At 59.6% G+C, this 27,793-nt stretch overlaps 17 protein-coding genes across 17 annotated transcripts; 4 read left to right on the top strand and 13 right to left on the bottom strand.

Moving 5' to 3' along the window:
* Window positions 1-375: 375 nt before the first annotated feature.
* RRP6 (uncharacterized protein) lies at window positions 376-3,285 on the bottom strand (the record flags this gene model as incomplete). Its single annotated transcript, XM_060601736.1, has 4 exons — window positions 376-461; window positions 507-1,588; window positions 1,622-2,802; window positions 2,836-3,285. 4 exons carry the CDS (start codon window positions 3,283-3,285, stop codon window positions 376-378), a joined length of 2,799 nt encoding a protein of 932 aa, XP_060458200.1.
* A 740-nt stretch (window positions 3,286-4,025) lies between these two features.
* CcaverHIS019_0505620 (uncharacterized protein) lies at window positions 4,026-4,927 on the top strand (the record flags this gene model as incomplete). The annotated part of the gene is made up of 3 exons (XM_060601735.1): window positions 4,026-4,062; window positions 4,109-4,683; window positions 4,748-4,927. 3 exons carry the CDS (start codon window positions 4,026-4,028, stop codon window positions 4,925-4,927), a joined length of 792 nt encoding a protein of 263 aa, XP_060458199.1.
* A 398-nt stretch (window positions 4,928-5,325) lies between these two features.
* Window positions 5,326-5,574, bottom strand: CcaverHIS019_0505610 (uncharacterized protein; the record flags this gene model as incomplete). Its single annotated transcript, XM_060601734.1, has 1 exon — window positions 5,326-5,574. One exon carries the CDS (start codon window positions 5,572-5,574, stop codon window positions 5,326-5,328), a length of 249 nt encoding a protein of 82 aa, XP_060458198.1.
* Window positions 5,575-5,944: 370 nt separating this feature from the next.
* On the top strand, window positions 5,945-7,748 carry CcaverHIS019_0505600 (uncharacterized protein; the record flags this gene model as incomplete). The annotated part of the gene is made up of 6 exons (XM_060601732.1): window positions 5,945-6,017; window positions 6,055-6,254; window positions 6,292-6,666; window positions 6,864-7,030; window positions 7,062-7,266; window positions 7,329-7,748. 6 exons carry the CDS (start codon window positions 5,945-5,947, stop codon window positions 7,746-7,748), a joined length of 1,440 nt encoding a protein of 479 aa, XP_060458197.1.
* Window positions 7,749-7,872: 124 nt separating this feature from the next.
* Window positions 7,873-8,899, bottom strand: PET8 (uncharacterized protein; the record flags this gene model as incomplete). The annotated part of the gene is made up of 3 exons (XM_060601731.1): window positions 7,873-8,537; window positions 8,631-8,787; window positions 8,861-8,899. The coding sequence occupies 3 exons, from the start codon at window positions 8,897-8,899 to the stop codon at window positions 7,873-7,875; spliced, it is 861 nt and encodes a 286-aa protein (XP_060458196.1).
* A 243-nt stretch (window positions 8,900-9,142) lies between these two features.
* BUD23 (uncharacterized protein) lies at window positions 9,143-10,319 on the bottom strand (the record flags this gene model as incomplete). Its single annotated transcript, XM_060601730.1, has 5 exons — window positions 9,143-9,194; window positions 9,245-9,791; window positions 9,828-10,006; window positions 10,212-10,249; window positions 10,284-10,319. 5 exons carry the CDS (start codon window positions 10,317-10,319, stop codon window positions 9,143-9,145), a joined length of 852 nt encoding a protein of 283 aa, XP_060458195.1.
* A 338-nt stretch (window positions 10,320-10,657) lies between these two features.
* Window positions 10,658-11,614, top strand: PRE1 (uncharacterized protein; the record flags this gene model as incomplete). Its single annotated transcript, XM_060601729.1, has 3 exons — window positions 10,658-10,682; window positions 10,817-11,302; window positions 11,427-11,614. 3 exons carry the CDS (start codon window positions 10,658-10,660, stop codon window positions 11,612-11,614), a joined length of 699 nt encoding a protein of 232 aa, XP_060458194.1.
* A 119-nt stretch (window positions 11,615-11,733) lies between these two features.
* CcaverHIS019_0505560 (uncharacterized protein) lies at window positions 11,734-12,272 on the bottom strand (the record flags this gene model as incomplete). The annotated part of the gene is made up of 2 exons (XM_060601728.1): window positions 11,734-11,742; window positions 11,859-12,272. 2 exons carry the CDS (start codon window positions 12,270-12,272, stop codon window positions 11,734-11,736), a joined length of 423 nt encoding a protein of 140 aa, XP_060458193.1.
* Window positions 12,273-12,635: 363 nt separating this feature from the next.
* On the bottom strand, window positions 12,636-13,573 carry CcaverHIS019_0505550 (uncharacterized protein; the record flags this gene model as incomplete). The annotated part of the gene is made up of 3 exons (XM_060601727.1): window positions 12,636-12,735; window positions 12,963-13,273; window positions 13,514-13,573. The coding sequence occupies 3 exons, from the start codon at window positions 13,571-13,573 to the stop codon at window positions 12,636-12,638; spliced, it is 471 nt and encodes a 156-aa protein (XP_060458192.1).
* A 335-nt stretch (window positions 13,574-13,908) lies between these two features.
* Window positions 13,909-15,457, bottom strand: HEM14 (uncharacterized protein; the record flags this gene model as incomplete). Its single annotated transcript, XM_060601726.1, has 2 exons — window positions 13,909-15,171; window positions 15,203-15,457. 2 exons carry the CDS (start codon window positions 15,455-15,457, stop codon window positions 13,909-13,911), a joined length of 1,518 nt encoding a protein of 505 aa, XP_060458191.1.
* Window positions 15,458-15,625: 168 nt separating this feature from the next.
* CcaverHIS019_0505530 (uncharacterized protein) lies at window positions 15,626-16,673 on the bottom strand (the record flags this gene model as incomplete). Its single annotated transcript, XM_060601725.1, has 4 exons — window positions 15,626-15,874; window positions 15,998-16,328; window positions 16,568-16,581; window positions 16,629-16,673. The coding sequence occupies 4 exons, from the start codon at window positions 16,671-16,673 to the stop codon at window positions 15,626-15,628; spliced, it is 639 nt and encodes a 212-aa protein (XP_060458190.1).
* A 291-nt stretch (window positions 16,674-16,964) lies between these two features.
* SHE9 (uncharacterized protein) lies at window positions 16,965-18,729 on the bottom strand (the record flags this gene model as incomplete). Its single annotated transcript, XM_060601724.1, has 2 exons — window positions 16,965-17,848; window positions 17,889-18,729. The coding sequence occupies 2 exons, from the start codon at window positions 18,727-18,729 to the stop codon at window positions 16,965-16,967; spliced, it is 1,725 nt and encodes a 574-aa protein (XP_060458189.1).
* Window positions 18,730-19,377: 648 nt separating this feature from the next.
* On the bottom strand, window positions 19,378-20,860 carry CcaverHIS019_0505510 (uncharacterized protein; the record flags this gene model as incomplete). Its single annotated transcript, XM_060601723.1, has 4 exons — window positions 19,378-20,430; window positions 20,477-20,540; window positions 20,645-20,717; window positions 20,776-20,860. The coding sequence occupies 4 exons, from the start codon at window positions 20,858-20,860 to the stop codon at window positions 19,378-19,380; spliced, it is 1,275 nt and encodes a 424-aa protein (XP_060458188.1).
* A 956-nt stretch (window positions 20,861-21,816) lies between these two features.
* On the bottom strand, window positions 21,817-22,469 carry CcaverHIS019_0505500 (uncharacterized protein; the record flags this gene model as incomplete). The annotated part of the gene is made up of 2 exons (XM_060601721.1): window positions 21,817-21,836; window positions 22,205-22,469. The coding sequence occupies 2 exons, from the start codon at window positions 22,467-22,469 to the stop codon at window positions 21,817-21,819; spliced, it is 285 nt and encodes a 94-aa protein (XP_060458187.1).
* An 83-nt stretch (window positions 22,470-22,552) lies between these two features.
* MAP2 (uncharacterized protein) lies at window positions 22,553-24,279 on the top strand (the record flags this gene model as incomplete). The annotated part of the gene is made up of 6 exons (XM_060601720.1): window positions 22,553-22,570; window positions 22,722-22,730; window positions 22,831-22,972; window positions 23,013-23,045; window positions 23,081-23,195; window positions 23,229-24,279. 6 exons carry the CDS (start codon window positions 22,553-22,555, stop codon window positions 24,277-24,279), a joined length of 1,368 nt encoding a protein of 455 aa, XP_060458186.1.
* Window positions 24,280-24,587: 308 nt separating this feature from the next.
* GOS1 (uncharacterized protein) lies at window positions 24,588-25,551 on the bottom strand (the record flags this gene model as incomplete). Its single annotated transcript, XM_060601719.1, has 3 exons — window positions 24,588-24,894; window positions 24,949-25,145; window positions 25,357-25,551. The coding sequence occupies 3 exons, from the start codon at window positions 25,549-25,551 to the stop codon at window positions 24,588-24,590; spliced, it is 699 nt and encodes a 232-aa protein (XP_060458185.1).
* A 362-nt stretch (window positions 25,552-25,913) lies between these two features.
* On the bottom strand, window positions 25,914-27,572 carry taf6 (uncharacterized protein; the record flags this gene model as incomplete). The annotated part of the gene is made up of 5 exons (XM_060601718.1): window positions 25,914-26,561; window positions 26,597-26,976; window positions 27,012-27,267; window positions 27,308-27,490; window positions 27,525-27,572. The coding sequence occupies 5 exons, from the start codon at window positions 27,570-27,572 to the stop codon at window positions 25,914-25,916; spliced, it is 1,515 nt and encodes a 504-aa protein (XP_060458184.1).
* Window positions 27,573-27,793: the final 221 nt, after the last annotated feature.

Raw genomic sequence — 27,793 nt, 5'->3', positions numbered from 1 at the left:
CCCGTCTGCCCGTCTTGTCCTTGTTCTCTTGGCCCCCCCCCCCCCCCCCTTCAACCCTGCGGCCCGCCACAGCCAGGAGCCCGCAGCTGTTGCGAACAGCTCATGCTCCTCCTTCGCCGCCACCCTCCCGTACCATTCAATTCCTAGTTGCCCTCAAACACTACCTTACACACGGAACCAATTCATTGTCATTGCCCAACTCGCTATCTCAACGCCCTAGGCCCAGTGCATAGCGGAAAAACTCGGGCGAACGGATACCTCACCCTCGCGTGGCGGCTGCTAGAGTCGATGATATGCATGGTTCTCTATGGATGCTGTGGGCTGTGGGTTGCCAACTGTGTAGCGGGATCTATAGTCAAGGTGTAGGCTGAACTCTCAACTCATAAATGTGCCAGACTTGTTGCCGCTCTTTGGCTCGCTGTGATTCGAAAGAGGCCGACGATTAGCCGAGGTGGATGACGCTAACCCATCAGCAAACATGTAAACATTCCGTGGACAAGACTTACCCTCCTTCTTAGCCTTAGGCTTGTCCTTGGGCTTGTCCTTCTTCTTCGTCTTCCTCGAAGCCTTGAACTCGGACGATGGAGCTGGCTCGTCCAGCAGGTTGCCCTCGGCAGCGTAATCAAAGGCAGGGATATCGGTCGCCTTGATCTTCTTCTTCGACTTCTTCACAGGTGCAGGGGAACCCTCGGCTGATTCAGGGGCAGACAAGGACGCCGCCTTGACCTTGTCCTTCCTGCGATTCTTCTTGCGCACATCAACTACTCCGTCCGAATCAACAGTAGGACCAGCTTTTGGCGCTGCCTCTGTGGGAACAGCATCATCCGTGACTGTTACAGCCTTGCCCTTACCTTTGCCAATGGAAGCCGAGGTGGAGGTCGGTTCGGCCTTGGGAATTTTCCGTTCTCCCGCCGGCACAAACGCGACCGTTTCGGGTTCAGTAGCTTGGTTGAACGCCGCGGATTCGATTGTGGAAACCTCGACCGGTGCCTTTTCCAGACCGGAATGGATCATAGACTGCACAGAGGCAAACCCAGGTGACTGTTGGCGGCTGGTACTCGCCGAGGATGTCTTGGGTGCGAGGGTATGCCCAAAAAGCGAAGACGACGCTGAAGTGGATGTGGCAGCCGGTAGCGGAGATGCCGTCGTCTGAAGCGTCTTGCCGAACAGAGCTGACACCGGTTTCTGCTTCGCGGCAACTGGCTTCTTGCCTCCCGTGAGGTTAGCCCAGACGTCGACGGTGGTGTGGGGCTTCAGTCGCTTGGGTGCAGGCGCTTGTGGAGTTGCGGGCTTGAACTCGGTAGCCGCCGTCGAGAGACGAGTGGAACCCGAGTGCTTCTGCAGGATCGGGTGCTTGCCTGCAGGCAGAGGCTGGATGTCTTCGACACAAGGCACAGGCTGGGCCTCGTTGGGCGAGTCCTTTAATGCGAGATGGAAATCCAGAACACCAGCCGCAATGACGCCAAGGATCTCGTCAGCACGGGGCAGGAGGTTGGGAGCGTGCTTGCCGAGAACACGAGACAGCACCTCTGGCCGGGATGGTGGCGACTGAGCAAGATGTATGACGGTGTGGGCAGGGAGGACATAGCTGGGATGAGCCTTGTGGCAGGATGGCACTCACTGAGGGCTTTCATCAAGCTCACGCGCGAGGTCGTCACGCCAGCGGTGAAGGCGCTTCAAGACGTATCCAGGCTTCTGCTTGATCGCGTCCTTCTTGCCGAGCTTCCTCGCCATGTTCTGCCACCCAAGCACTCCAGCGCCCGTCTCTGCATTGTAGGTTTCTCGGCTATAGAGCCTGAGGGCAGTCTCTGCAGAGAGGTCGAGGACGCGCCGGATGCCTGTCTGGGGGTTAGGTTTGGGAGTGGATGTTCCGCTAGCCCCATCTGGTCCGTCTGCACCCTCGACCGCAGGCGACGGTGTTCGTGACGAGCGCGCGATGAGCGCGTTGCGGAGGCGGTCGTAGACATAGAGGAGGAAGTGGGTATCGGCGCGCGCGTAAAACAGCATCTCTTTCGGCAACGGGCGAATGCGCCAGTCAGCCAGTTGGTACTTTTTGTCGGCCTGGAAGTCGCAATAGAGCTCGAGGAGGCTGCCGAGCGACATTTTGGGGAAGTCGAGCGTCTTGGCGGCATGGAAAGTGTCGAACAGGTTGACAACGTAGATGTCAAAGTCCTGCTGGAGCCAGACAATGTCCGAGTCAGCGCCGTGGAACACCTTGATGACGGAGGGGTCAGCCATGACACCACCCAGCTTGTGCTCTCGGAGCTCGGAACGTAAGGCAAGGGTGTCCACAACCCAGTCCTGCTCGCGGGTGCTAATCTGCATCAGGCAGGTGAAACCGTAATACGAGCGAGTGTTGTGGTGCTCAAGATCGACTGCAATCTCCTTGGCTTGAAGAAGAACCTCCGTGAGTGCCGCGAGGCGTTCAGGCGTGTCGACAAACTCGAAGGGCGTATCTTCGAACGACTTGGGCATGGCTGGTTCGCGCTCCATGAACATCGAGGTCGGGTAGGGGAGATGGCGAGTCTCAAAGTAATACGGATGCTGACGGGCCTTAACGCGCCTCTGGTAACGGGCGCGCGCACTGGGCGTACCGTCGTCGACGAAAGGCTCGTCCTCGTCAGATGCCGCGATGAAGTCCATGGGTACCATGGCGTGCAGCTTCTCCGGGAGAGTCGGCATCCACATCGGGCGATCGGGTGAGTTGTCAACGGGATCCGAAAACAAGAGCTGAGGCTTCTCAATGCCATGGTTCATGCGCAGGTTGTGGGCGAGCACGCCGCCACGGGCCGGACCGGGTAGCTACATGTCAGCAATGACCTCTGGGTGACTCACGTTCTTCATCACGTGGGCGTTGGGCTTGACGTCGATCGCCGCTTTCTTCCGCGCCCCGCTGGCGTCGTCGATGTACGTGTCCGCGTCTTCGAGTAGGGCGTCGACGTGGTCAACGACCGTCGACTGGAAGCTGTCAACCACGTCGTCCTCATCAGCCAGCTTGCGCCGAGGCTTGATGCGCGTCGCGTTGTTGGATTTCGGTTGACCGTCGACGGTGAGCTGAAGGATACTATCAGCGAGCTTGAGAACACGCTCGCCAGACGCGTCGAGTCCCTTGGCAAACTTGCGGTCCAGAGTGCGGTGGAACATCAAGTCCGACTTGTCTGGGAACTGCGCGGCGTGGGAAGTCCCAGCCTCGAGCGCTTTTGTCATCGTCTCGACGAACGCCGCAAACTCGGACGGTATGTATGTCCCCGACGCATTGGCCTGGGTCTCCTCCTTGGGCGCCATCTTGGTCAGGTGAAGAGGTGACAGCGGTTCGGGGTTGGTGTTGAGTAACGCGCGTGAACGAATGACCTGCTTGGTCTTTGGATCAATCTGGATTAATACGGTCTGAGCCAGTTTCCGGGGTCTGGCCTTGTACAATGCTCGCTGGCTTGGTCTCTTCTCCTTGTCTGAGAACTGGAGCGGGAAAGCGTGGGGGAGGGGTTCGTGATCGGGATCGAACAAGAGTGGTTGGATAGGCTTGCAACTGGGGATCCGAGATTCGCTGCTCTCAAATTCTGAGAGGTTGGTAGCCAAGTCGTCCACCTGCCGCGCCGGGGTTGGTGTGCGAGGGAAACGCTGGAGGGCGACCAAGTCGGGGTTGTCAATTGTTGGGGAGGGGAAGGTAGGCGGTTTCACGACTTGGGAAGCCAACGACCGTAGCACTTCACTTCCCCTTTGCAAGGCGCGGCTTAAGACGATGGTGAATAGGTCGAAGGGGATGGGGTAAGATGTGAATGGCGATGACCAGAATGTGATGTGATTTCTCAAGGTGTACAAGTTACAAGTTTGTATCTACTTGTACTTCACAAACACTCTCTAAATCTTTGGTGGCGAATAACGTGGTATTACATAAACATTACTTATTCCTCCACTTGGCCTTTCCCCAAAAGCTCCCGTCTCCGAGGGCAAAAGTACAAGGTCCAACGTCCATCTTGACCTCGGAGATCATTTCGCAACCAGGTGCAGTCTCACTCCGCGTCACCATGTTCGCTACGTCCAGATCAGGACCTTCCAGGCAAGGTGGGCTTGTCGTGGTCCTACTCTGTGTGCTTTTTGCTGACTGTAGTTCTCCGCAGGGGTCTTGCGACGACGACCGCTGCCCCTCCCCCCATCACCGCCTCGGTCCTCCTGTCCCGGCATGCCCTCCTGACGCCGACGGCCAAGCCCCTCGCCCAGGCTTACTACGAGTATCAGTCCAAGCTGCGTCACGCATTGTCCAACCCCGTCCCAACCGACTTTTACTTCAAGCCTGGCTCGCTTGCGCTGCGGCGTTTCCTCGAGTCGCAGCACGTCGTGGATGACAAGTACTACGGCGCCAAGGTCGCAGGACCAAAGCCCGAGCTTGGCGAGGTGCAGCCCGAGCCACCGATCGAGGAGAAGTCGCGAGACCACTGGGAGAAGGAGGACGCAGCGCGCGGCGAGCGTTCCCTCGAGCGTTTCCCCGAAGAGGAGGTGTTCTGCCTCGTCCAGTCCAAGGGCAAGTGGACGTTCCCTAGCACGTCAGTGCAGAGTGGCGAGGGACTCGACGAGGCCGTCACTGCACGTGTTACGGGCGTCAAGGGGCAGCTTAACGGGAACGGCATGGACACTTGGCTCGTAACGCGCAAGCCCGTTGGCCTTGTGCGCAGCGGCGAGGAGAGGGTGAGTTCAAGTGGCAGGCGTTTAACGGAGAGGCACATATGCATGTTCTCACAGCTGACATCAGAACTTCTTCCTCCGCTCGCACATCCTCGCGGGCGAGCCGCAGCCGACGAAGGAGTCGGGCTACTCGAACTGGGCGTGGCTCACGCGTGGCGAGGTCGAGGAGCGGCTGCGGAAACAGGGCGACGACAAGCTCTGGGACAGCGTCAAGGGCATGTTTGGCGTCGGCAGCCAGGAGGAGTAGAGCTCTACAGCATATGCATATCACCGTTGCACAGGCGGATGGCGGCTAGGAGGAACCATGGAGAGGCGGGCATGACGAGGGGCCGAGGCTCTAATGACAAAGGTACATGGGCTTCAACGCGCGTTGTGTGCGGTGGGAGCAAAGGCTTCAGCGAGGTGACTGTTGATCGGGCATGAGCCGTGTGGAACGTGCGTCTCGCGTCAGACCACCGCTCGGTCGTCCTGCCCTGTGCTGTGGGCGGGGGTAGCGTGATGCACAGCGAGGTGGAGCCTCCTCTCCATCGTGTTCAAAGTTCTGGGCGGCGCGTTGCAGAAGACCAGTGGGCCGGCGTCGGAACTACTTGCCCGCCGAGGGGTTCACGTGTGGAGGTGGCACCGGCTACGTCTTCAGTGCCCGCACTACCGATCGGCCTTGATCGCGATGATGACCTCGTCCCCGGCCCATAACCACCGACGAAGCATGTGTGCCGCCTGTGCCCGCGTGCCATGTTCCGGCTCGGTGATGATATAGAACACGGTCCCGAGGAGGAAGACGATGATGACAGCGACGGACGCGGAGCGCCTGAGCGCGGTGGCGAGCGCGTCGAGTCCACCCCGTTCGCTGGGATGGGGGACGGGGACGAGCTCGTCGGCGAGATTGGGCCGCATGTTGTAGGATGGGTGATGGGTAAGTTCAAGTTCAAGTTGAGATTGGCGACTTGGGTTCGGAAGGGACGGTGCTGCGCAGCGCGTCAACTTTGGGCAGTGCACAAACAGACGTAGAGATGATCACGCCTCTGGTCGTCGTGCTTGACGCTTGACGCTTGACGCTGCTACATCCAATACATTAAATCTCCCTCCTTGAGAGCCTTCAGAGTCGCAGGCTTGCAGACTTGCAGAGTTTCCGCACTGTCGTCATTAGCAAAGGACGACGTCGCCGGTCGCACCCGCCGTATTTTTGTTTTTGGCTCCACAGTCCGCGGCACGTGCTCACCACCATATCTGCTCAGTATCTTCTTCTTTCACTCCACTCTCCATCATGTTGCGGATGCTGCGGCGCGCGGCCATCGTCATCCCGCTCGCCTGGAGTGGTGTCTGGTTAGGATACTATGGTGCGTAATCATCTTACTCTCTAACATCTAACAACAGCATACACGGACACGCTTCGACGCTCGCACATCCGCTCGCGGAACAAGGAGCTCGGCGCGACTCTCCAGAACCTCCAGTTAGGGACAGACGGGCCAGCGAGCGAGGAGGAGAAGGCAGCGATCAAGAAACGGTTCTCGAGTCTCCAGTTTGCAGGTCGGTACTGGAACCCCTATGTCGAGTGGCGAGAACAGGGTGCCTGGGTACGTCAACAAACCAAGGAGACGGAGCTGATCGTAGGAATGGGCTTGGTGGAAGGTCATCCTGTCGACTATTAATGGCAAGATTTTCTCCTTTGATGGCGACCTGCCTGAGGAGCGACCTATTCCGGACTTGCCCGTTGAGACTCCTAACTTTGCGCTGCTGTATGGCAAGGAGGCGAGCGTGCATATGCCTGTGTCGACCGATGATAAGGGAACGGAGAACGGCCACCCGCAGGTCAATGGGTATGCTAACGGGCATGTCCAGGCCAATGTACACGCCAATGGACACGCAAACGGGCATACCAACGGACACGCAAACGGCGAGGCTGTTCCCCCGGCACAGGCAATGCGCCACCGCACCCACCGCGGTGGCGCGGACATTGACATCACGGACAAGTTTACGATCACCTGGGTGAGTCGAAGGGCTGGGCATGGGTCCACTGAGACTGCTGTCGGGACATGAAGCGTGATCGCCTGGGGACAGTACCGGCACGCGAATGTCGTACATGGCTTCAACCGGCCAGCAGCTTGTCAGCCTGTCCTCGCTTCAGCCGGCCGGCAGCTTGTCTGCCTGTCCTCTACATATCTCCTGCGCTTTTCTGACAGTAGATGGGTCAGTCGACGTCCTATGTCACACTGGACAAGCTCGCGATCCTCACCGACCCCGCACTACAGGACCGTACGATCCCGTCAACCCTGGCACCGCAACGTATCCGGCCCGCACCATGCACGTACGAGGACCTGAAGCGGGTCGACCTTGTGCTCGTCTCGCACAAGTGAGTTAAACTAAGAAGAGGCTAACCCAAGCCACTACGATCACTTGGACCCTCAGGCGGTCGTCGAGCTCGGCGACTCGTGCGAATGGGTTGTCCCGATCGGTGCTGGCGACTTCCTCCGCGATCTGGGAGTTACGCGAGTGACCGAGCTCGACTGGTGGCAGGAGAGCAAGCATACCCTCCAGCGGCCGGGGGAGCAGGACCGGACGTATACGATCACAGCTGTTCCGGTCATGGTAAGTGTTGGGAGGCCCGAAGATGTTATCAGCTCTTGTCTTTTCGGTCAGCTGACTAGCAGCACTGGTCCGCCCGTTCGCCGGCAGACACGAACGCGACCCTCTGGTCTGCGTTCCACGTCAAGAGCGATACGGACAAGCCGAGATCTTTCATTCATCTCGGCGATACGGGATACTCGCCCACCCTTTACGAGGCGGTCGGCCGCGTCCTGGGCCCTGTCGACCTCGCGGCCATCCCGATCGGGTCGTACGAGCCCCGCTGGCACATGCACCTCCAGCACACGGATCCCGAGGGGGCGGTACGTATTGCCCTAAACCTCGGGGCGAAGAAGAGCATCGGCGTGCACTGGGGAACGTGGATCATGTCGGACGAAGCTTACAACATGCCGCCGATTGACCTGGCCAAGGCTCGTAACAAGCTCGGGGTGAGCGAGGACACATTCAGTACCGTGCCAGTTGGGCAGACTGTCGTTGTCGAATAGTGTTGGTAGAGCGTAGAGTAGAGTAGATGTAGATGTAGATGTATTAGCAAGTGTAAGTCAGTGGCCGTGAACCAGTCAAGCATCAACATCATCCCGCCCTCTATTACCCATACATCTAAGGCATCTATGCGAGATCGTGTTCTGGCGCCCTTTCCCGTCCAAAGTTTGCGCAGAAGTCGTAAATACCCAGAAACACTGCGCCTCCCGCCCCAATCGCAATCGTCCTTGGCACCCATCCCCTAAACAGTGCGCCCACGCCCTCTGCACTGGCAATCCCAATGAGGCGGGAGGGAAAGCTCAGAACACTAGGGCTGCGTTCCGACCCGGCCCCGCGCGCTTCCAGCATGACCCGCGTCTTGACGACATCCAGCGGGGTTGTGAGGGCGGCCGCGACGCCGCCAGCAATAGATCCACAAACGGCAGCTTCGGCCGAGTTTGGCCGCTTGCCATCCAAATACGTGGCGGAGAGGGTCCGCTTGAGCCACTCGTACAGCGGGAACTGGATGGATGTGAAGGGGATCTCGCGGGCGATGGTGATTCCGAAACCGCGGTAGAAGCCGCGAACGCCGTCGTGTCTCAACACATTGACGGCCGTGGTCAAGGAAGAGCTAGAGCCGTAGGCGGAAGTCTGGGTTCGGCTCTTGACGACTTCGGTAGGTACACGGATTAGGCAAGATACGAACTCGCCACCAGAGGCCGAGATCATGTGGTTTAGGCCTGGGGTGTGGTTCGGAAGATAGTGGGGGACGTGTTTCTTCAGTTCTTCGTAGGTTACGAAGAAGGCCGCGGCTGGGATCAACCAACGTCCAACATCCTCCTCTGCACCAGCACCTCTTCTTCGTCTTTCCTTGGCCGCCGCACCCTCGTCAACATGTCACTCACCACCAGGAGCACTACCCATGCCAACACTCCCCACACCGCTGTATACGCCACGGAAGCCACCCGAGGCCCAGAACCCCTTGGCGCTCTGGATACGTGTCTTGACCGTGTCGAGCGGGAAGAACATGAGGTCCACCGCGAGCCCGGAGGCCGCACCGGACTGGCATCAGCAATCAGCAGGCCTGCACCGTGTGCGCGCAGCATACACAGCAAAAAGAGAGCGAGTTACTCACCAACAGCGCCCGTTGGAATGTCGGGCTGTGTGCCTCCATCGCTATCTGCTGGGTATCTGGGGTATCTGAGTGCAAATATAAAGCAAATATCGGGCGAGGATTGAGAATCCGAAACTATCTCAGTCAGGCACCAGTCAATCACCAGACTCTACGGTGGGCACCGGAAGTGGAGGTCCGCGCCGTCTCGATCCGCTCCGACATCATTTCCAAGCCTCAAGCTTCAAAAGAGGAGCCTCTAGACACATGCATAGCCGCGTAATAGTACAGACACAACGACACAGATCAGAACTGCACACGACGCTTGCGTGCAGTGTACTTGGAGTCTCGCGGTACCCTGGTGTCAGCTCAGTTGCGGGCTCTGTACAGCTGCTCTGTGCAACGTACGCTTCCTTGCCGCGGGTGCGGTACAGATCCTTCTTCTTGAGCACCCATTCCTTGCCAGTGAGCCCCTTTGTTCCCTTGAGCTTCTTGCGGGATGCCTCGCGCTTCCTGCGCCGCTCGTTCTGGATCGACTTGCGGCGGGCGCCGTCGTCCACCTCCATGTCGCCGTCGAGGCCCTTGGGGATCTCCTGCTGGCCCACCATGAGGCAGAGGTACATCTTGCGTGCCTTCCTTGAGTTGGGGTAGTCAACGACAATACCACCACCGAAACCGGCCCGCTGTGCGCACTGCGTGATGAGCTGCACCTGGTCATCCGAGTTGGGGTAGAACTGGAAGACTGCGCGTGACGGGTTCTTGAGCGCCGAGTGGAGGGTGGTGAAGAAGCGCGTGAGACGCTGAGGCGGCGAGTGAGTGTTCGAGTCGGCGTTGAGCAGCCACTGCAGCACAGAGATCGAAATAGCGCCGTCAAAGGTTCCTGGGCGGAAACCAAAGCCCTGCCCAATGTCCTGGAGGAAGAGGTCGCCCTCGACCTCGCGCTCAATCGCCACCTCTGTCCGTCAGCTTGAATGGGAGCTATTCAGCTCACCCAACATGCTCGGCGCAATGTCGACGCCGACCCAGACGTGCCCATCCTCGTCGAGGATCTCGCCGCTCAGGCCGCTTCCGCACCCAATGTCGAGAAGGAACTGCGACTCTCCGGGAGGGAGCTGGAGGAGTTCCAGAGCACGGTCAGTCATCTGCGCCTGAATGTTCTGCACGCGGGTGCTGAGGTTAGCGGGGGCCGGGGGGAGGGGGGGGGAGGGGGGGAGGGGAGGGGGGGAGGGGAGGGGGGGAGGGGAGGGCGGAGGGAGAGGACGGGCTGGGAGAATGGGGAGGGTTGGAGGATGGTGGGCGAGGCAGGAGTCGCGACAGTATTTGGAGCTGAGCGGAGCTCGCGCACGAACTCATCATCGCTATCGCAGACACTCACTTGCCCGTGTATTTCTTGGCCTCGACATCGCCGTAGAACTGCTGTCAGCTTTGGACGCGGATTTCAGCTCACCACTTGGGGCGGCGCGATCTCCTCGGGCCGTGACATGGTTGAGTAAAAGTCGTCCTTTACTTTCGGGTCTTTGGTCTGTCTGCGATGCTAACGCGCGTAGGATGATGAGAACAGCGATGGAGAGCGGAGAGAGCGTAGGTTGGGCGGCAAATTCGCTGGTCAGTTGTTTCTCTGCCAAAATCCATAACATGACCCACGTGACTGCCATGCGATTGTCGATGTCATACTGTAATGCGATTTAAATGATCCCGCTATTATTCCCCGGACGCGCAACCGTCAACGCCTCCAACGCTGACGACAATCAATCAGTGGACAGTCCAACACCACCAACAAGACTCTCACCAACCCCCTCTTCCACTCCTATCCTAACAACAATGGAGTGTTCATTCGGCATCAGCGGTGAGTAAATTCCCATCCACTAGCGTACTGTGCGCTGACGCCCGCTCCCTTACACACAATCTCTCACCGTCCCCCTCGCTATCGTCCTTGCTCCGCTTCGTCTCCCGTCCCTCACCATTCCGCACCATACACAGGCAAGGACTTTGTCCTCCTTGCGTCGGACATGTCGGCAGGCCGTTCGATCCTGCAGTTCAAGTCTGACGAGAACAAGCTCAAGACTCTGGGCCCGCACCTCGCCATGGCGTACGGTGGTGAGCCAGGCGACACGAACAACTTTGCCGACTTTGTCGAGCGCAACGTCCGCCTCTACCACATCCGGCACAACAGCGCGCTCCTCCCGCACGCTGCGAGCGCGTGGATCCGTCGCTCGCTCGCCGACGCCCTCCGCTCTCGCAGACCCTACGCCGTCAACCTCCTCCTCGGCGGGTACGACACGACCACCGACCTGCCCCACCTCTACTGGATCGACTACCTCGGTACCAAGGCTGTTGTGCCTTACGCCGCGCATGGGTTTGGACAGCTCGTTGCGCTGAGCACAATGGACAAGTGGTGGACTGAGGGGTGCGATCGCCACCAGGGGCTGGAAGTGCTGAGGAAGTGCATCAATGAGGTGGCTATTCGTGAGTGTGCCACCAAAGGCGGCTAGGCGGTAGCCAAGCTGCAGCAAGGCCTCAATGGGTGTATTGCGAACCAGCTGCCGCTCGCTGGCCAGTTGCCAGTCACAAGAGTCACAATTGACCCCAGGCTTGACCGTCAAGTTCAACTTCAACTGCATCATCATCGACAAGAACGGTGTGCACCAGCTCGACCTGTCGTCCGACGACCCGTTCGCCAAGATCGAGGCCGAGGAGGCGGCCGAGGCGGCCAAGATTGCCGCCGAGCAGCCGTCGGCAAGCCCCACGCCGGCGCCCGCCGTCGCCGCGGCGGCCTAGAGTGATGTGTAGAGCAGCAGCAGCGTAGCAGCATGTACCAATTTATCATGGAGTATAGGTTACAGGGGGTGGGGTTTGTTTGGGAGAGACATGTGCGCTACGCAGTCGTGTTTGTGCGATCAAAAGTCCTGCTGTCAGCGGAGTTGCGTTGTAAACAGCAGTCCACTGTCTGGGTGCTGTTCATCACCTCATCACCTCCCTTCCCTCCGTCTTCCCTCGCCCTCTCGTTCCCCAGACGACTCACCGTAACCCGCCCTCCAAAAGCCCAATCCTCATTACTCGCCTGGAACGGATCGCGCTTGGGGCCGCCGACCTCGCCCGTCTTGGGATTCGTGTCGCCCTCAAACGCCGGGGTCGCCACCCGCGCATCGCGATGCACTTCCTTGCCCATCGCCTCGATCAGCTCGTCCGGCGACGCATCTTCCAGACCTGCGGGCACGGCGACTTCGGCGGCCTTTTGGAGACGCTCAAATTCCGCCTGTTCAGCTGCCGGGAGATGCGGAGGCGAGGGGCGGTTGAAGTCGCGCCGAACAGGAGGCGAGGTGGAAAGGCCGCGGAGGGAGGTGAGGCCGCGGAGGGAGGTGAGGCCGCGGAGGGAGGTGAGACCGCAGAAAGAGGTGGACGGACGCACGAGAGTGCGCAGCGAGTGGAGATGCATTGTGGGTGTGGGTGGCGATGAAGAGTGGGAGATTGGAGATTGACCAATGTCAAGTTGTCAAGTTCAAGTTGCGAAATGACGAGCGGCGTCGGCTGAAATCGCCGAACTCCGTTCCCTTTATGGCTGATGGCCTTGTCACGCCAGAAGCCGCAAGCCACAAACAAGATACTCTTGGAGCCATCGCGACTCTGCAGAGACGCAAGAGCGTACTCGTGGCTCTCCTCAAGCTTCTCTCTCTCTCTCTCTCCCCCCCAGAACCCAGCTCCTGCCAGCGCTACCAGCTACAAACATACTCGCTCCAACTGACCACCCACCCGCCCAACTGCACCCACCCGCCCTAAGCATGCCTATGCATCCTGTTATCTAGTGGAGCGACTTGACAAACGCCTGCTCGAGCTTGGAGACCTGCACCTTGAAGGCGTCGACCTCGCGCCAGCAGTCGAGTGCGTGCTCAGGCTTGTTCCTGCTGTCAGTTGCAGTTTGGGGATGAGATTCGTAGCTGATTAAAGCCATACAAGTAGAAGAGGGCCAGAGGGTAGGACAGACGCCAGTGCCTCGTCTCCGGTCCCCACTCCATCCCATCTACGCCTTTCCCCTCCGTCTACGCCTTTCCCCTCCGTCTACGCCCTTCCCCTCCGTCTCTGCCAGACCCCCACCCTGGCTCGTGCCTTCGGCACTCGCAGCACTCACTTGTAACAAGCCACAACCCCCGCGCGCGCCGCCGCCAACTCGGGCGTCTCGAGGTTCTTCTTATCCTGGGCCATGCGAGCAATCTTCTCGCGGACGGCCTCGATATCATTCCCCAGCACCTCGGACGACGTGCCGGGCTTGTCGCGGTCGAGGTTCTCCTTCTCGAGGGCAGCGCTGATCGAGCCCAGGATCTCGGCCTCCTTCTGCCGCAGCGCGGCGCTCTCGGCTGCCAGGCGCTGGCGGACCAGGTCGTCGGTCGACGGCGCAGCGGCGCGAGGAGCCATAAGGCGTTGAAGGAGGGAGGGGGAGAACTGGTGTGAGCGAGTAAGTGAAGAGAGAGGGGAACGGCGTCTCGCGACGTTCTACCCGATCACGCTACTCGCGGATTGCCGGTAGACGCAGAGCAGAAGGGGGCCGGGCCGTTGAGGATAACGGAGCCCATAAGCATGAAGGAGAGGGATGCTCGGCGCGTTCCGGCCCACTGTCCCCCTTCCAATCTCCCCCTTCCACTCTCCCCCTTCCACTCCTTCCTCCTTCCCCCCGACACGCACCTCAACAGAAGTCCCCTCCTCGGGGGCGCGCACGACCTGCTCCTGGGACTTGTCGGCCATTTTCGATGTGGAGTGTGTAATGTGAGCGGACCGGGTTGAATGCGGGTGTCGAAGGGGTTAATTGCTTCCGTCCCGGCCAATGACGGATCCGTGTGTTGACCCAGACCCAGGCCCAGACAATGTTTTGAAGAATGAGTATGCAACAGTATAATGCTATGCTACGCTGCTATGCTGCTACGCTGCTATGCTGCTACGCTGCTATGCTGCTACGCTGCTATGCTGCTACGCTGCTATGCTGCTACGCTGCTATGCTGCTACGCTGCTATGCTGCTACGCTGCTATGCTGCTACGCTGCTATGCTGCTACGCTGCTATGCTGCTACGCTGCTATGCTAGCTACTCCCAATCAGCCCACCGCTCGAGACCCGTGACTGTGCCGCTCGCGAGACCAGACGCGACAATCTCCGCGCCGAGCACGCAGTCATTGACGCTAACCCCGCCATACCCCGCGCCGACGACACTCAGTCGGTTCTTCCACGGGCCGGATTCGATGGCCTCGTGAATATCCCGTAACCGAGCACCGTGTCCTGGTGCATAAGTCGGAATACACTCCCTATTCAGGTGTGGGACGGTGAGGAGTGGTTCAGCTTTGAGATGCGGGAATGCGCGGCGGAGATGAGAGAGAGCGAGAGGAATAAGCTCGTCCTCGTGTGCCGGTTCGCGAACGCCGCCATAACTGCTCCAATGGGGACCGCCAAGCATGACGGTAAGCTTGGTGACTTGGCCCTCCAAGCCGCCGTCATCTGTTCCGGGGAGAGCTGTCGAGTCGAAAACAACACCCAGCGCTCCTTCGGGATTACATCCACCTCGAGGGATGAGGTATCCGAATCCGTCTGGATGTACTTCCTTGGGCGGGAGGGGGAGGACGACATTGACCACTCCGACAGTGGTTGACGAGTTGGCAAGGAGGTGTGGGAGGGAGGCGGAGAGGATCCGATCAAGTCGACGGGGCGGGAGAGCAGCAACGACGTGGTCGACCCGCAAAGGGCCGTAGCTCGTCTCGACATTTACCCTCGTATCGGGGTTGATGCGGAGCACGCGCGATCTCTTGATTTCTACTCCCGCATCGCGAGCGTTCTTCTCCAACGCCGTAATAAGCTGGCACATCCCCCCGCGCAGAGCGTACATGTTCCATCCCTCCCTCTCCTTGCCCAGCTCCCCGATCTTGGCCCACGCCGCCTCTTCTGCTTCATTCTTTGGGCTGCGGAGCATGCCCATCACCACGCTGCCGCCCCTCTTCTCGGCCGCGTGGAGCATCCCAAATGCTGAGCGGAGGGACAAAGCGGCTGGATCAGCCGCATAGATACCATGAACAAAGGCTGAGGCGGTGCGGGCAACTCGTTTGCCAAATCGGCGCTCGAAAAAGGCCGCAACGCTCTCGTCGCCGTCTGGCGGTCTGGATCTGCGAAACGGCTCCATCGCAAAGGCGAGCAACAGTTGCCTAATCGCTGGGGCTGTGCGCGGATTCAATACCGCAAGCGGGGAGGCTTGGACGGCGGACAGCTTGCCGGAATCGGGGTCAAAGAGGTATCGGTTCTTGGCGGCTGGGTGGTCATTCGGAATCGGCACGATGCGATCGCAAAGGCCCAAATCTTGGATCTGATGTCAGGTTGCGCGGGGTGGAGCGTACGAGCTGGAGCATGGCTGGTGCGCCTGGTCCTCCCCGCGGACGGATGGAACGCGGTCCAAACTCGAGCGATACGCTGCCAGTGTGAGTTTGCCCATTGCGCTCGAATGAGAGTGGGTAAGATTGCGTTTGGGCCCATCCCCCCAACCGTGGCGCCGATTCGAGGAGCGTCACCCGTGCTCCCGACTTTGCGAGGCGGTAGGCGGCGGTGAGGCCGGACAGACCTCCGCCGATGACGGCGACGGTGCGGGGCGGCATGATGATGAAAGTTGGGCGTTGGCTAGTGCGAGTCGGGAATGCCGGGCCGGTCGGTACATGCATTTTCGGTTCAGGAGAGCCCCACGTCATGTCCACCGTTCCACGGTCCAACCAAATGCATATGATTCCAATGATAGACAAGACAAGACAAAAACAAGACAGAACAAATCATTCGCCACGCGCGTCCATCGCTGCCACGACTCGGCGCGTGCCGCTCAACGCACGCAGCGATACCTCTTCCGGGTCGGCCGAGATGTCTACGTCAACGACCCCGGGCTCGGATGTCGGGTCCTCGAGTGTTGCGAGTTGGGATGCGAGCATTTGGGGCTTCATAAAGTGTCCCTGGCGCGCAGCGATGCGCTGTGCCAACAGTTCGGGCGAGCCGTTGCAGTACACGAAGATGGTCTTCATGATGGGCTGGGGTTAGCTTGTGGGCGTGGGCGTGGCCGCTTCAACGTCTTTCGCCAATGTGTGGGCAGCTGAGGAGGTGTGGCCAAGCGTGCGGGTGTGTAGAGCGGCATTCACCCTCGGCAGACTCACCTTGTCCTCCCGAACGGCCTCCGCCTTCCCGCGCAGAATATCGCGATAATACTTCTTCAGTGCCGAGCACGCAATGACGCAAGCCGGGCGCCCGAGCTTGCCCTCCCCCTCCTCCTGTCCGGGCACGCGGCCGTCTCCCCTCTCCCAGGCGGCGTGGCACTCGCGGATACCAGTTTCCCTGATGATCTGGAGCCAGGGAAGGCGGTCGGCGTCGTCGAGAGGGTTGCCAGCGCTCATCTTTGCGACATTGGCCGGGGGATGGAGGGCATCACCGTCGATGAAGGAGATGCCGAGGTCACGGGCGAGGTTGCTGCCGATGGTGGATTTGCCGCTGGTGTCAGTGAGTGAATGTGCGTGCGAAGCGTGCGAGGAAGCAGCAAGTGAGCTGCCAGTGGGGAGGATGGGGAAGGCGGTAGGAGGGTGGGGTGGATGAGGAGGGTGGGGTGGGAGAGGAGAAGGAGGACGAGATGTGGAGCGAGCAAGGTTGTGGAGCCGCCCAGCTGTATGTCGCAGCAGACTAGCAGAGTAAAGACTATCGCCAACCGCTCGCCCGACCACTTGTACACTCACCAAGACGCGGGGCCCTGTCGTCAGCTGAGTGTACCACGACGGAGCTGGCAATCACACTTACCATCACGACGATGAGCAAAGGCTTTGTGGTGGTGTAGTCTGCCATCTTGAGTGAGAGTGTAATGCTAAAAAGAATGAGAGATGGAGCAAAGAGATGTTATGTTGATGGAGAAGGGGGGGGAGAGAATGCCTTCAGTTGCCGGCGGGGGACCGGACCGGGCTCCGACTCCCGCACCACACTGCTCACCTCACCGGAAAACCCACGTGATCGGGTTTGGCGACACCGACACCGGGAATAATCCAGCACTTCTCCGTTCTCTTCCAGCGGCGCGTTGGTTTATGCACATACCGTACTGCTCGTTAAAGCCTATGCTATGCTGTGCATGATTCTAAGTGGTTATGATCTAAGCAGTCCCGCAATGAGCGAGCACAACCCAATAACAGTGGCGCCCGCTGCCGCACCCAACAAACCCGCTGCCGCTAAGTCGCGTTCGGGGCTCGGAGCGGCAATGTGGCCCAACTGCGCTGTGGTCCACTGAATCGCTCGGGCCGAGTACGAGTCACCATCAGAGATGACTTGCAATGGCGACTCGACTGCTTCTTCAGAAGAGAGAGCGTCGGCGAGAAGGCTGTTCACCAAGGCGGCGACGGCTTGGGCCTGCGCCTCCGAATCGCCGACCAGCGCAGCCTCGCCCTCGCCAACCACCTCTCCGCCAATCACATCCGCCACCCCCGCAGGCATTGTGGTCGCCGCCACGACGGCCGCCGCTGCGATCTTGGTATCCAACTCGCCGACCTTGTCCGCCAGCCCTTGGATCTCGCCTTCGACGCGGCCCATCATGCCGCTGACACGCTCCTCGAGTCCTTGGACGAGGCGGCGGCGCTTCCATGGCTCGATGAAAGCGATCGCACTCATAAACACGATCAAGTTGGCCACGAGGGCGGCGACTTGTGCCCAAGTGCTCACTGAACGGATCTTGTCACTCCAGACCTGCTCCTCGTGGTATCGCTCGAGGATTGACTGCATGAGGCCAGTGAAGGCCTTGTCGACATCCAGCTCGGCATTCTTCAGCGCGTCGTTGGTGCTCGCGACCGCGGCGCGACTGGCATGGTCCGAGCGAACGAGTTTCGTAAACGTCGCGACGTCCTGGTCGCTCCAGGAATGCTTTCTCTCAAGAAGGGCGTTGACGCTCTGCTGCGTGCTTGAGAGAGTCGCGACTGCGTCCTCGTACGCTTTTTTGGCTTCCCGAACGGTTGTCCGCCCCTCCTTGATCTGTTGTTCTGTCGTCAGCTCGGCACACTGTGGAGAGATGACACTCACCCCGATCCTTGACGCTCTGCTTGAGTCGCTCGACCTCGCGGTACCCCGTCACCTCGTTGACCTTTTGGCTGACCAGAGCGAGCGTTTCTCCCGTCTTTATGGCGAGTTTCTTCCTCCTCTCGTCCATTACCGCACGCAGTTCATCCATCTTCTTGGCGTACGCCGCCTGTAGCTCCTCGTACTTGCGCTCCCATTCCTCCTTGGCGGGCGTTGCTTCGGAGGCGGACGACGTGGAGTCGGAGAATTGTGGAGGTTCGGGAGGCGAGTCGGGTGGTGGAGCGGCGATACGCGGGACGTTCAGTGGCGGCGCATCGGCAGAGAGGAGGATCGGCGCCTCGGTGGGCTTGTCCTCGGTCCGGGGCGCGCCTTCGACTTTGACGCGCACGTCCGAGGGGGCAGTGACTTCGCTGTCCCGCTCGAGCTGGGGAGGATCGCGCTCGACCTTGGGAGGCTCGTAGCTGGCACTGTGAGGAGGATAGGCGGGGTTGTGAGGGGGGTAGGCGGGGGTGTCGTAGCGAGGCGCGTCGTATCTGGGCGCATTGTGAGGCGCGTCGTATTTAGGCGCATTGTGAGGCGCGTCGTATTTAGGCGCATCGTGGCCCTTCTCGGACCGTCCAGAATACCCATTGGTGTAAGAGTATGCGCGGGGTGTTTCTGACGGAGGCGGGGGCGGAGGGGGAGGACTGCCGAGCTCAATGACTGGCCCTTCTTCGTCCTCTGGATCGGATGGACGTCGAGGCGGTGAGCCTGTGCGGATACCTCGACCCAGCGTACGCGAGGACGATCCCACGGCAGGACAGCTCGCCAGACTCAGACTGAGCCTGGGACGGAGGAGAGCCATGGCGAGATGTGTTGATGAACGGGTGGTCTGGAGATTTCGGTGTACGCGGCAACAGCCGAGATCGAGGCGCGTGCGTGCCTGGAATCCGGCCGTGTTGTACCGTGGGAGAGTAGAGCTGGAAACAGCTGATGCGTATCGATGAGAGTCGCTAGCAGAAAGCCAGGCGTTAGTTGCATCTGTACCAAACAGTCCTGTGGCGACTCTGATGTAGCGAGCCTAGGGGTAGAGGTTGAATGAATGTAGTGACTACACGGCGTCTAGATGGTGCACGGGGAAAGAAAGGATCCAGCTGGAGATGCGTGGACAAGATCTCCAGCAGACCGCGCCGCCTTGCCGACCTGTGCTCAACTAGCTGACCTGGCATCCTACTGCTCAAGAAGCTAACTGAGAGAGAACGCGCAAAGATAGCGTCCAAAGAGGATCTCGTGTGTCGAATGCAAGCATCTCTACCCTACCTGCAGCCTGTTTGATGTCGAATTACACAACAAGGCGATCGCGGCCAACGACCACGTAGGCTCCATCTGAATTCGACACACAGGCAAGCCCGCACCACACATTCTAGCAATACTTATACATGACCCACAGCCCAAGAGCTAGACACGACTAATGAGATGTAGAGATGAGAGACACAAAACCACACAGTCTAGTCTAGTTGGCAAAAGCAGGGATGCCAGTGATGGCCTTGCCGAGGATGAGGCCGTGGATGTCGTAGGTTCCCTCGTAGGTGTTGCAGACCTGGAGGTTGGCCTCGTGGCGGCCGACGTGGTACTCGTCCGAGCAAGCGTTGCCGCCAAAGATGTCGAGGAGAACGCGAACCTGCTGGAGAGCGTTACCGCAGTTGTTGCGCTTCATGAGCGAGATCATGTCGGGGGACCACTCGCCAGCCTGGTCCTTGAGGCGGCCGAGCTGGAGCGAGCCAAGGAGACCGAGGGTAGCGGTAGCGTGGGCGTCAACGAGCTTCTTCTGGACGAGCTGGAACGAGGCGAGGGGACGGCCAAACTGCTTGCGCTCAAGAGCGTAGTCGCGAGCACGGGCAATCGAGTCCTCAAGAGCGCCAATGACACCCCACGAGATGCCGTAACGAGCAGAGTTGAGGCAGGAGAAGGGGGAGCCGAGACCGCCCGACTTGGGGAGGAGAGCGTCCTCGCCGAGCTGGACGTTGTCCATGAAGATGGAGCCGGTGACCGAGGCACGGAGAGCGAGCTTGTGGCCAATCTTGGGGGCCGAGAGACCCTCCATACCCTTCTCGGCGACAAAGCCACGGATCTTGCCCTTCTGGCCGTCAATGACCTCACGGGCCCAGATGACAAAGACGTCGGCGGCGGGAGCGTTCGAGATCCAGGTCTTGGAGCCGTTGAGGACCCATCCGTCCTTGGTCTTGGTGGCAGTGGTCTCCATGCCGGCGGGGTCCGAGCCGTGGTTGGGCTCGGTGAGGCCAAAGGCACCGATCCACTCGCCCTTGGCGAGCTTGGGGAGGTACTTGTCCTTCTGGGCCTCGGAGCCGAACTCGTGGATGGGGTGCATGACGAGCGACGACTGGACCGACATCATGGAACGGTAGCCAGAGTCGATGCGCTCGACCTCGCGAGCGATGAGGCCGTAGGCAACGTTCGAGACACCGGCGCACCCGTAGCCCTCAATGGTGGGGCCGAGGAGACCGAGCTCACCCATGCCGGTCATGATGTCCTTGTCAAAGGTCTCCTGCGGGGGTCAGTTTGATAGTTTGATAGTTTGGGTAGTCACTCACGTTGCGGTAGCCCTCGGTGACGCGGGGCAGGAGCTCGGCCTGGGCGTAGTTGCGGGCAGTCTCCCTGTAGAGTTAGCGATATCCGGGTAGGCCCTTCCAATTCCCGAGTGCACCGAACCCTACGCTTTGGGGGTTGGGGTTGGGTGAACTCTGATGCTGGATACTCACTGGACAGCGAGCTCCTCGTCGGTAAGGAGCGAGTTCATGTTGAGGGGGTCCTCCCAGTTGTAGACGGGGAACTCTGGGTTGTCAGTGGTCAAGCTAGGTTGGGTGGGCGAGTAGCGCGCTGTAATACTCACTGGAGGACGAGGCCATGGTGCGGACCGCGGTGGTGCGGGCGACCGAGGCGCGAGCGAGGGGGCGGAGGGCGGCGAGGGCAGACATTTTGTTGTTTTGGAGAGGATGGGGGAAAGAGCTGGAGGAGTGAGGATGATCAAGTGGGCTATATAGATATTGCGGGGGGTGGGGGGAAGGGGGGGAAGGGGGGGAAGGGGTATTGTCGGGTGTACTGAGGGGAAGGAAGTGGGGATGATTTCATGCCGTCACCCATCTAGATCCACCGATTGGCGCGTTAACCGAGAGCATAGAACATCCATCTACAATACCCAGCTGGTCCAGACTATTCATCCCAAAAGATCCCATAGGCTCTGGGGTAAGCACTCGGTATGATGGCGTGGCTGCTGGCGGTGCAAGTGAGGGTATAACGAGGGCAATCAGCTTGATCAGGCATGGGGGGGCGTTGAGTCTAGGCGAAGTTGGCGAGGATTGCGATGTAGAATGTTTATAGATGGTTAATGATTCTCGGATCAAAACCGCCCGCGGAGATGGTACACGGCCGCTAATAAACGCCAATCGGTCTACTCCGCCAAAGCCGCCAATATCCCACGCGACTGTAAAGACTCCTGAGTTGAAGCCACGTACAGTGTAGAAGGTGCTTCGGGAAAAGGATTCACGACCAGGCTGAACCCGGCTCAACGACCGACGCGACGGGCCTCCATACGGCATCTGGAGTTGTATTGTGGCGCCATGGGGCCGACCACGTCCGAAACAATTTCTACAAGACCCATTAACATCCAATCCCAATAATACAATGTGCCTTATGCAATGTATAATGTATAACCAACCTACATGTGCTCGTCCGACAGCCATGTCGTTGAAGAAAACGGCAGCCGTAAAACATCTCTATCTCGGTATTCGCTTTCATCGACCACCTCCACTCCAGCGTGTGCCATCCACATCCACCTGCCAAATAAGCACACGCAAAGTCGCCGATCGGTCTACTCTCGCCAACAAAAGCAGAGCCGCCCTCACCACGGGGCTGTAATCTGTAATCTCCGTATCTATCGGGCCATGTATATTTCTGGCGTCAGCTTGGTTTCAACAACAATAGTTGAACGTAGCGGCCGCATCTCGATCACGTGAATCCAGCCGCTGCGATTCAACCAGTCGAATCTAGCAACGGCCGTTCAAGCACTTTCAAGTACTTGGGCGTTGCGCCGTGGACTGTCTTCACGTCCAGGCTCAGCAGCCAGCGTGCCCTCAGAGCTCAAGAGTACAACCAGCCCGCGGGCTGGCGCCCTACTACAGCAGTGGAATGTAGCAGCTCCATTCCAATGCAAAGGCACTCACAAGCCCCCGCCTCAGCGAGGTCGACGCCATCCTCATCATCGTCATCGTCGTCCTGCGCATCGAAAGCCGCCTCAGCCGCTTTATTCGCAGCCATCATACGCGCAGCCTTGCCCTGTCCCTTGCCGACATTGCCGACGTTCTCTTTATGCTTCTCGGCATCCCCCACGGCGTCCTTCCACGCCGTGAAGACCTCGTTGGCCTGCACTTGCGCCGACTTGAGAGCGGTTGACGCGGCAGCGTAATAGGCTTCCGTATTGGATCGGCCGGCACCAGGAGAAATGGCGAAACTGTGCTCGTCCTTGGGTGGGGCGGGGGCGGTAATGCCCGCTGGCGGGTCGAGGGTGTAGGCCAAGGTGATTGACATGGTCTGTGGAGTCGAGCGGATTGGAGTGGAGTGGAGGTGATGACGGAATTTGAGTGGTGGCAACTTTTCGGATGACAGTAGGAATGGAGGCAAAGCCACAGGTCAGCAGAGCACTTGGGGCACTTTGGACATGCATACTCCACTCCATCTCTCCATCTCATTCCAACTCATTCACTCATCCACTCATCCACTCCTAGCATCAGTAACCATAGCCAGATTGGCGCTACGGCATCCCTATTCATTTGACACAAGTGTATCAATGTACGTGCTATCATCTCGTGACCCCGTCATCCAAGATCTGTTAGAGAACAATCCACGGGAGGACAAATGGTAGCCTGTTTAGTGCCCAGCTCACGCCCAGAGTGTAACCATGGCGCCAGTCGCCCTTCCCAAGGTCGACGACCTCAGGATCGAGGACAAGGAGGAGGACAAGAAGCCCGACGAGGTCGAGGACGAGGGCGACGAGGGCGAAGATGACGACGAAGAGGGGCCTGCGGGGGGAGGTACGTCTGCTTGTCATACCCAGTGCTGAACTGACATCAGACGCCCAGAAGAAGAAGAAGAAGAAGAAAAAGCGTGAGCTACCCCTCTTGTGACGAGTCTAACCCAAGCCAAGAAGAAGAAGGCTGCCGCTATGGTCCAGTCCGAGCCCCCTCGCGTGGGGCTGAGCAAAATCTTCCGCAACGGCGTGTACCCCGTCGGCGAGGAGGTCGAGTACAAGGACGAGTGAGCTTGCCCTCCCTGCAGAGCTGACAGAAGCACGACTTGTCGCATCACGTCCGAGGAGATGCGCGAGAAGGAACGCCTGTTGCAGGGCGACCCGACGGACACGTACCAGAACATCCGCAAGGCTGCAGAGGTGCATCGCCAGGTACGGCAGTATGCTGCGCGTAACATTAAGCCTGGCATGACGATGATTGAGATTGCCGACATGATTGAGAACGGCACGCGCTCGCTCGTCGAGGAGAACGGGTTCGAGGCGGGCATCGGTTTCCCAACGGGCCTCAGCACCAACGAGGTGGCCGCGCACTACTCGCCCAACCCCGGAGACACCAAGGTTTTGCAGAAGAGCGACGTGCTCAAAGTCGACTTTGGTGTTCACGTCAAGGGGCGGATTGTCGATTCGGCATTCACGCTCACATGGGAGCCGACGTGGAACAAGCTCCTCGAGGCAGTCAAGGACGCTACGAACACGGGTATCGCCGCGGCGGGCATTGATGTCCGGCTGTGCGATATTGGCGAGCAGATCCAGGAAGTAATGGAGAGCTACGAGGTCGAGGTCAACGGAAAGGTCTACCCCGTCAAGAGTATCCGTAACCTGAACGGACACAGTATTGTTCCCTACACCATCCACGGCGGACACGACGGAATTCCTGGCAAGAGTGTGCCGATTGTCAAGCAGTTTGGTGCGGCAAAGGACACGACTCGCATGGAAGAGGGCGAGTACTTTGCCATTGAGACTTTCGGGAGCACAGGCAACGGCCGTGTCGACGAGGACGGCACGTGCTCGCACTATGCTCTCACGCCGCAGCAGCCGGCAAACTACACGCTGCGCCACCAGTCGGCCAAGAACTTGCTCAAGAGCATCAAGGCCAACTTTGGCACTCTACCCTTCTGCCGCCGATACCTCGAGCACGTTGGCGAGAAGAATTACCTCCTCGGCCTCAACACGCTCGTTCGCGAGGGGATCCTCTCCGACTACCCCCCTCTCGTTGACCACGCGCCTGGTGCGCAGACGGCACAGTTTGAGCACACCATCCTCCTCCGGCCCACGTGCAAGGAGGTCGTGTCGCGCGGTGACGACTACTAGTCTGTAGCTGTTGTAGCATCTAGGTACCTACACGATGTAGTGGTCGTGGGGGTTTTGCTGGTACTGCTGCTCGTAGTGATCACTGGTTGCGGTATAACAGCGGTGGTTGGACATGGCCTCACATTGCAGTCTCCTTGCGCAGCGAGCAGTCGAGTCTGGAATCTGGAACTCTTAAGCTATGCACTGTGCGCACCGTCACATGTCACATGTTGTACACTCTATCGTTCCTCGCGGCTCGGTTTCCTCTGCTCGCTCCTAGGGCCTTCCTCCTCCTCATCCTCTCGCGCGTCCTCGTCTTGTCGCCACTCTCATACCCCAAACAGGTACGCGAGGAGTAGGAAAACGCACAGCGCAACAACGCCGCCGAGGATAAAAGTGTCCCGACGCCGCCGTGTCGAGATCATGCTAATAAGCCGGTTGATCCCCGGCATCTGCTGAACCACGCCGCCCATCCGCGATTCAATGGACGCAAGCATCCCGCGCTGCTGGGCGAAATCCTCACGTGTAGCATAGGCCTGGTTGAGCGTGTCGTCCATCATGCGGTGGGACGAGTCGATACGGCCTCTGTCGGCGAGGAGCGCGTCTGTCTGCGGCGAGAGGCCGGATTTGTAGTCGCTGAGGTTAGCCTGTTCGCGCCCATGTCTGCGCTCGCTCGCTCGCTCGGCTCACTTAATATCCTTCCTCACACTTCCAAGCAAATTACTCCTCGCCAGCGCCCCCTCAATGCCCTTGCGGACACGCGCAAACTCGCGCCGATAATCGTCGAGGTTGTCCCTGTGCCGCTGTGCCGCATGCTGCATCGACGCAGAGGGGGCTTGGCTTGGCGAGTTCATCTGTGCCGCGAGGTCGTCGATGGCTTGTTCGAGCTGGGGTGAGTTTGAGGAGAGGGGGGGGGGAGGGGGAGGGAAGGGAGGGGGGGGGGGAAGGGGGGGGGGGGAGGAAGGGGGGGAGACGGGGGGAGACGGGGGGGGAGAGGGAAGGGGGAGAGGGGAGAGGGAGGGGGAGGAGAGTTGGTCGGAGGAAAGGGGTTGGGAGGGTGGGAGGGTGGGAGGATATATTGAAGGCCAGCCAACTCACCTTGTCCAACAACTCGTCGACTTCCTCCTCGACCAGTCGATAGCCCCCGACACCATCTTCCGCCGAACTGTCTGAGGGGCCACCGAAGCGGCCGCCGCCGGCTATATCTGCCGCTAGGCGGGAATAGGATGCGAGTTTGGTGTCGAGTGCGGATTCGAGGGCGCGCGCATGGCGCCGAGCGTTGTCCCAGGACATGATGTGGAGAGGTTGGAGAGATGGAGATGGAGAGTTGGTGCTGTGCTCGTGCTCATCAGTCGTCATCATGTGGCGAAAAGGGGGGTCGATTAAGGATTGGGTCGAGGGAACCAAATACCCATGAGAAAAGGTAATGCATAGGCTGTACTGAGTGTCTCGGGACATGGCATCATCGGGGAGTACGACTTGGGCAAAGGTTGTGGACGGACGTCGAAGAGCCAAGACGACCAAGACGACCGGGACGTCGCAGATGACAGCCAATGCGGCAGCACCAACGAGCCGCCTGTCGTGGTGTAGCAATAACGATCAGAATACAGCACCCACGCGCCGCACTAATACATGCTCGATATGATACAACAGGCCTAAGCCTGCACCTCCTCCATCTCGTCATCCTCCTCACCCGCCGCATCAACCTCCGCCTCAGCGGCCCCACCGCCATTCCGGAGACGCATGAGCTCCTGTGCCTGCCACGGCCGCTTCTCAAACGCCCGCACAAAGTGTGGTCCAAACGCCTCCGCCACGGCCGCCGCGTCGGGTGCAGGAGCAGTTACTCCCTCGGGCTTGGGTACCGTAAGCAGTAGCAGCGCCTTCATCGTTGCGCGGACTAGAGGTGCCTTGTTCTTCCGCCCCTCGCCAGGGTACAGGAGGCCAATGAGGTCGTTGATGGCGCCCAGCCCGTCGCCGTTGGTTCCCCACACGGCCTCGCGGACAGCGTGTACGCCACACGCGCCGATGCCTAGTACCGCGCCCTCGTACCGCCCGGCAGGGGGATGTTCCGCACCAAGGGGAGAGGGGAAGGGACTGGCTGTAAGGGCCTTTTTGAGCGTCGAGAGGAGGCGTGGGACCAGGCCAGGGTAGCCGTTGGCGTAGAGGTTGACGAGCTTGGCCAGGACGTCGGCGGCGCGCGTGCGCAGCTCGAATGGGCTCGGCGACATGCCAGAGGGCGTGGGATGTGGGCCGAGAGGCACGGTCAAGAGGATGGAAAGGAGCGGGCCCAGGAACTGGTGCAACTGCTGTCAGCTTACTCCAATGCAGACCAGCTCACGTAGGGCTCAACGAAGAGCACGTCGTTGTCGAGTATAGCCTCGACGACGTCGATGAGGCACCCGATAGTGCCTGTTGCACCCATAAGCGTCTTATTGATGCTCTCAGCAACCCAGCGGACAAGATACGCGAGCACACCAGCTACAGCCGCGTCCGAACGCACGCTCGCCAGTGCAGCTAGGCGGTGCCTCTCGGCGTCTGGGAACGAGTACTGCGGCGCACCCGGCGCCGAGTTGCCGGGGAGGTTGGGTAGCTGTGCAAGCGTTGGTATAAGCGCTGCAGTCAGGCGCGAGAAGTAGAGCTGCAGCTCGGTCGTCAGGTGCTGCTTGGCCGAGGGACGGAGGGACGCGGCACCAGTTGTCGGCGCGGGCAGGCGCGAGGCTGCTGTCAGCTAAAGTACTGTGGGTCAAGCTCACGACCGGCACGCGAGCTGGGTGCGGGGTTTTCTGGAATCGCGGGCTGCACACCCTCGACAGCCAGCCAGTGTGCCTTCCACTTGACACCTGCGCTGTTCGCCAGCGCGGGCGGCAGCGGCTCCTTGAGGTATGTCGCAAAGTCGATCTCATCATCAACGACCGTGTAGAGCTGCTGCTGAGCGCCACTAGTTCCTGATGGAATAGGAACTGCCAGAAACGGCGCCTGCGGCAGCGGGCGTGGCGGCACAATCACGGGCTGACATCAGCAGACGTCTTCCAAGGAGCTGACAACGCACCTCAATGTTCAGCGCCTCCATCGCGTGCTCTATATCCTCGGGCATGAGCGTCGTGCGCTTACCGTGCACCATGAACTTTTTCGCCTCTTGCAGGAGGTAGTGTAGGCGGTACTCGACGTCGCCGGCTAGGAGGTCGGCCGCGCCTGGACCTAGCGGGTCTAGAGGAAGCGACTGGTGCACCTCCTGGGTGTCAGCTGGTGAGGTAGAGATAGCTCACCTGCACGGAATCTGGCGGGTAGATTCCCATAAATGATGGGGCAGGCATGCTGGTCGGCGTGCGGATGCACGTCTCCAGGATGGATGGATGAGTTGAGGAGAATAGAATAGGGTGTTGTTGCAAGCCCGAAACGCGAGATGAAAGCAACACACAGGTTTCAAGCCCTAATCAGCGGAAGCAAATGTATTAGCGCTCGCCTAATGCCCAATCCTAATACCCACACGCTCCCATCTACCCACGAGCGCTTCCGAAATAACGCTGCATCGAGT

Source organism: Cutaneotrichosporon cavernicola (genome assembly GCF_030864355.1).
Source record: "Cutaneotrichosporon cavernicola HIS019 DNA, chromosome: 5".
Classification (NCBI taxonomy): domain Eukaryota; kingdom Fungi; phylum Basidiomycota; class Tremellomycetes; order Trichosporonales; family Trichosporonaceae; genus Cutaneotrichosporon; species Cutaneotrichosporon cavernicola.
Note: the sequence above shows the minus strand (reverse complement) of the source record. Positions and strands in the feature narration are given on the sequence as shown.